At 38.2% G+C, this 4,406-nt stretch overlaps 1 protein-coding gene across 1 annotated transcript; it reads right to left on the bottom strand.

Annotated features, from left to right (window-relative positions):
• Window positions 1–1,414: 1,414 nt before the first annotated feature.
• On the bottom strand, window positions 1,415–2,321 carry LOC141817485 (uncharacterized). The gene has a single exon (XM_074705129.1). The coding sequence runs from the start codon at window positions 2,225–2,227 to the stop codon at window positions 1,415–1,417; it is 813 nt and encodes a 270-aa protein (XP_074561230.1). The 5' UTR covers window positions 2,228–2,321.
• Between the last annotated feature and the right edge of the window lie 2,085 nt (window positions 2,322–4,406).

Here is a 4,406-nt window from a genome sequence, read left to right as displayed (position 1 = left end):
TAAATTTCATCTTTGTAGCTCTACATTCAAGGATATATCGATTAGTTTAGCAGTACTCAACTTAATAGTTTAAAACATTTGGACTTTATGGTTGAACTTAGAATACATATCCAAGGTTCATGATTATTTTTTTGTGAATGAAATTATATATATTATAAAATGGACCATTAACTAGTAAATACATAATGCATTCCTGTCTACTAGATTAACAAGCCATTTCTTCTCCTTCAATCTCTCACTGATTTAAATTTATTATTTGCCACCCATGATCCAAAATTAGAGCTCAACAAGTACAAGAAGGGTTGCTTGCCTAATAGTTATGTTAATGCTCAGACAGGGGATGCTAGCTTGTTTTTGTGGTGAATGTTTCTTGCTAGCTAGATGAAGAAGTTGTCAATTTTATCAAATACTCTTGTTCTGTTTTCTTCTCGTAACTTTCTCTCAACCCTTGTTCCCTAATTTATAATCATAACCCCCTTCCATATATTCTACTACATTGCAGGTTGATTTACTGGGATTGGTTGGAAGTCAGAAAGCTAGTTGGAATAAATTCTAATTGACAAATTTAAGACCTAATAAGTAATAACATCATTCCTTGAAACTTCAGTGGTTCCTTATCTGAACCCAAACAATTGCAATTAAGGATTAGCCAAACGAAAGCATGTTCAGACAATACAAGAAAACAATCTCAATGGAAGATCATTTCCCTGAAGTTCTATGATAAGTAGACGTGCAATCCTTGGTACATACATAGATCAATGTTTGGTTGATTTACTGGGATTGGTTGGAAGTCAGAAAGCTAGTTGGAATAAATTCTAATTGACAAATTTAAGAACTAATAAGTAATAACATCATTCCTTGAAACTTCAGTGGTCCTTATTCAAACCCAAACTAATTGCAATTAAGGATTAGCCAAACGAAAGCATGTTCAGACAATACAAGAAAACAATCTCAATGAAAGATCATTTCCCTGAAGTTCTATGATAAGTAGAGGTGCAATCCTTGGTACATACATAGATCAATGTTTGGTTGATTTACTGGGATTGGTTGGAAGTCAGAAAGCTAGTTGGAATAAATTCTAATTGACAAATTTAAGAACTAAGTAATAACATCATTCCTTGAAACTTCTGTATAAGTTATCCAAACCCAAACAATTGCAACTAAGGATTAGCCAAAACGAAAGCATGTTCGGACAATACAAGAAAACAATCTCAATGAAAGATCATTTCCCTGAAGTTCTATGATAAGTAGAGGTGCAATCCTTGGTACATACATAGATCAATGTTTGGTTGTAACTGTCTAACTAAAACCCAGTTTTTCCACTGTGTTTATTAAAACAGTATTCAGAAAGAGGAAATATTAGTTAGTTCTCATATGAATATTGAAAGGAGCTCGCAGCAGAAAGGCAGGCTAATTAACTTGAAGAAATTTTACCCATGTGAAGTGATCCAGTCAACGCATCTTCTCTTTTTCCTGAAAATTGTTTGGCAGCGTCCCTAACCTTCTCGATGTATCCTTCAATAGGCGGTGTCAACGTGGCCATGAAGCGATTAGCAGGGAAAGGTGTAAAATCAGGGACCAGTGCTGCTTCCCGGAGGTGGTCGGGCAGCGCAGCGATGGCCTCCTTCTTCAGCTTCAAGAACGCAGTCTCTGCCGCTTGCCTAGCTCGGTGCTTCCGCATCAAGTACCGACTGTACTCCTTGGCAAGCCGGCGGCCATCCTCGACGGTTAGCTCGTACTTGGGGATGGCCTCTTTGTCGACAAGGCCAAGAGTAATATAATCGAGGCCAGGAGTGCCCATGATGACCGGCTCCTCTTCACCGGCAGCCTTGCCGGCCTTGGCAGCGGCCTTAGCCTGATCGATCTCGCGCTGGCGGTCCTTGGAAATGAGGCCGAGCTTCTCGCGCTCGGCCTCGCGGAGGCGCTCCTTGGCAGTGAGATAGCGGAGAGGCGTGGGCGCGTTGAGGCAGGCCTCCATCATGCGCTTGACGCGCTGCTCAGCTTCTTTGCCGGAGCGACCGCCGCTGGGGGCATCGCCAGGGGGGGCACCCGCCTGGCCACTCGCCTTCTTGATTCGGATGGTGGAGCGTTTAAGCGGCTGCCCAGTCTTGATCTTAGCCTTGCCCTTGGCGGTGCCGCTGACGGGGGATCGCTGGAGGAACTGGTGATTCTGCGGGGAAATGAGGGATTTGAGGGAGGAAGAGATCACTCGCGAGACAGGCAACATACTCGCCTGCTTGATTCTGGCAGTCGAAGTTTCAAGCTAGACCGCCGGTTAAGAGGAAAGCGCTAGGGATCTAGGGCGCCAGTGAAAGAGTCAGAGGCGGCGCTGCTTGCTGCATTATTTCTAATTCTAAGGTAGATATGTCGGGTTATATAGGTTAGATTGAAATTTTATAAATTTATTTTAAGATGGATTCAAATGAATTGACTCGTCTAAATTTATGATCTACATAGATTGATCCATGGCGGATTTGGATTGGCCTATGAGATGAGAAAGTTTATTTATTTATTTTAAATTTTAAAATTAAAATAGAAAACTCAATAAATTAGTGGGGATCCGTCTAAATTACAATTCTATCTTAAAAAGTTCAATTTGATCAATTTAAACTGTAATTAAAATTTAAAATTTTTAATATTTTTTTATTATTTTGATAAGCTCATGAGTTGGTCCGTCTAACTCGCAATTCGCCTTGAGTTGGGTTGGATTGAAGATTTCTCAACCCGCCAAGTTGGTGGATCGCCTACCCTACATCCTCATATGATGGATTTTTAGTGGGTTAATCTATCCTGTCATGAGTTAGCCACTAGAGAGGATGAAAATAAAAACTGAAAAGATTTTTATGATGAAACATTTTTCATTGTTTATTTTATAAAAATAAATAATTTTTTTATTTAAATAATGGATAGATGGATTTACGAATCTATCCGCACATATTTTTTTAATATTTTTTGTCCACCCAAATTAAATGAAAAGTAATTTTCTCCCTCCCAACTCTAAAATTATATAGTCGAATTTCTCTCAACTCATGATCAGACTTCATGCGATTGTAGACGATGGCTTCGCATAGTCGCAAACAATGGCCCTGTGTAATTGGAGATAGTGGGCTTGTGCAGTCGCCAACAACAGCCCCACGTAGCTGTGGGTGATAGCCCCACACGGCTATGTGAGGTCGCAGCACCTCGAGCGATCACGAGGCCTCGGTCGTTTTTTCATCTTCCGTTTTCTTTCTCTTTCTGATTTATTTTCCATCCTTTTTCGATATTTTTTTTCTTCTCTTTTCTTTGCCTAACTTTTTCCTAGAGATTTTTTTCATAATTTAATATCTAAGTAAGGGTGATCTAGGTAAGGAAAAATTCAGACAGATCAAGTGATCGGACGTCTAACAAAGAAAAAGTTCAAATAAATCAAGAGTGACAGAATACTTGATAAAAAAAAACCCTAAGAGAATGAATCCTATGTGATAGAAATACTCAGATGAGTGAATTTTGAATAAAGAAAAATATCTTAAGATAATAAACTTTAAATATTTAAAAATTTTAGAGGAATAAACTTCAAACACATGATTCCAATAGGTCAGGTAAACTAACTACGATGCATTATATGTTTTTTTTGTATGTTTGTATTGCATAAAGTTAAAGTTGGGCAAAGACTCAAGAATATGAGCGACTCGAACAGGTCTAAGTGATCGAAATCTCTAGATGTGATCGGATTCGAGAGAGGCAATCAACGGATCAAAATATGTGCATAAAATTCAATGTTCATGATTGAAAATTATTATTAAAATGCTTGATGGTAATAAAAGTTTTTAGAAAATAAATTATTTCAATTTCAATAATAAAGAAATCTAAAATCCTAGTTGCCAAGAAGATTCAACAAATTATTTTAGTGATAGCACACTAATAATGTTTGTTCTAAATGCATAAAAAGCTTCTCATATCGTTGTTTATTAACTAAGCATTAACATCACACATCACACTTCTCTGAAAGAAATCTCTTTTTTTTTCTCTCATGGGTTTTCACTTTCAGAACCAACCAAGGCAAGCAAGAACCTCTTGTAATCCCCAGAGGTGTCACCAATTACATCAGCTCTTAGGGTGGTTTTATATCGGATCTTATACTCCTCTTCTTTTTGATGCTTGCTGAAATTGGATAATATTTTTCTACTATAAATATTGATGATCTGGATATTAAACAACAGATACAAACATTGATGATGGTTTCGAGAACTTCATTGGATAAGATAAAATAGTACCTTGCTGAGGGGGGTGTGCTGTGGAGAAGCTTTGAGCAACTTCTTCTTCCATCGAGGAAGAATAAAGAGAGCAATATGCCTTCCTCACAGCAACCAGATGGTCAGGTGATGAAGCACATGCAACCTCTATGATCACCCAAAGGTGTTGGT

Source organism: Curcuma longa, unplaced genomic scaffold (genome assembly GCF_044706935.1).
Source record: "Curcuma longa cultivar G26 ecotype Majalengka, Jawa Barat unplaced genomic scaffold, ITB_CL_G26_1.1 contig_20705, whole genome shotgun sequence".
Taxonomy (NCBI): domain Eukaryota; kingdom Viridiplantae; phylum Streptophyta; class Magnoliopsida; order Zingiberales; family Zingiberaceae; genus Curcuma; species Curcuma longa.
The sequence above is the reverse complement of the archived record's forward strand: the minus strand, read 5'-3'. Positions and strand labels throughout refer to the sequence as shown.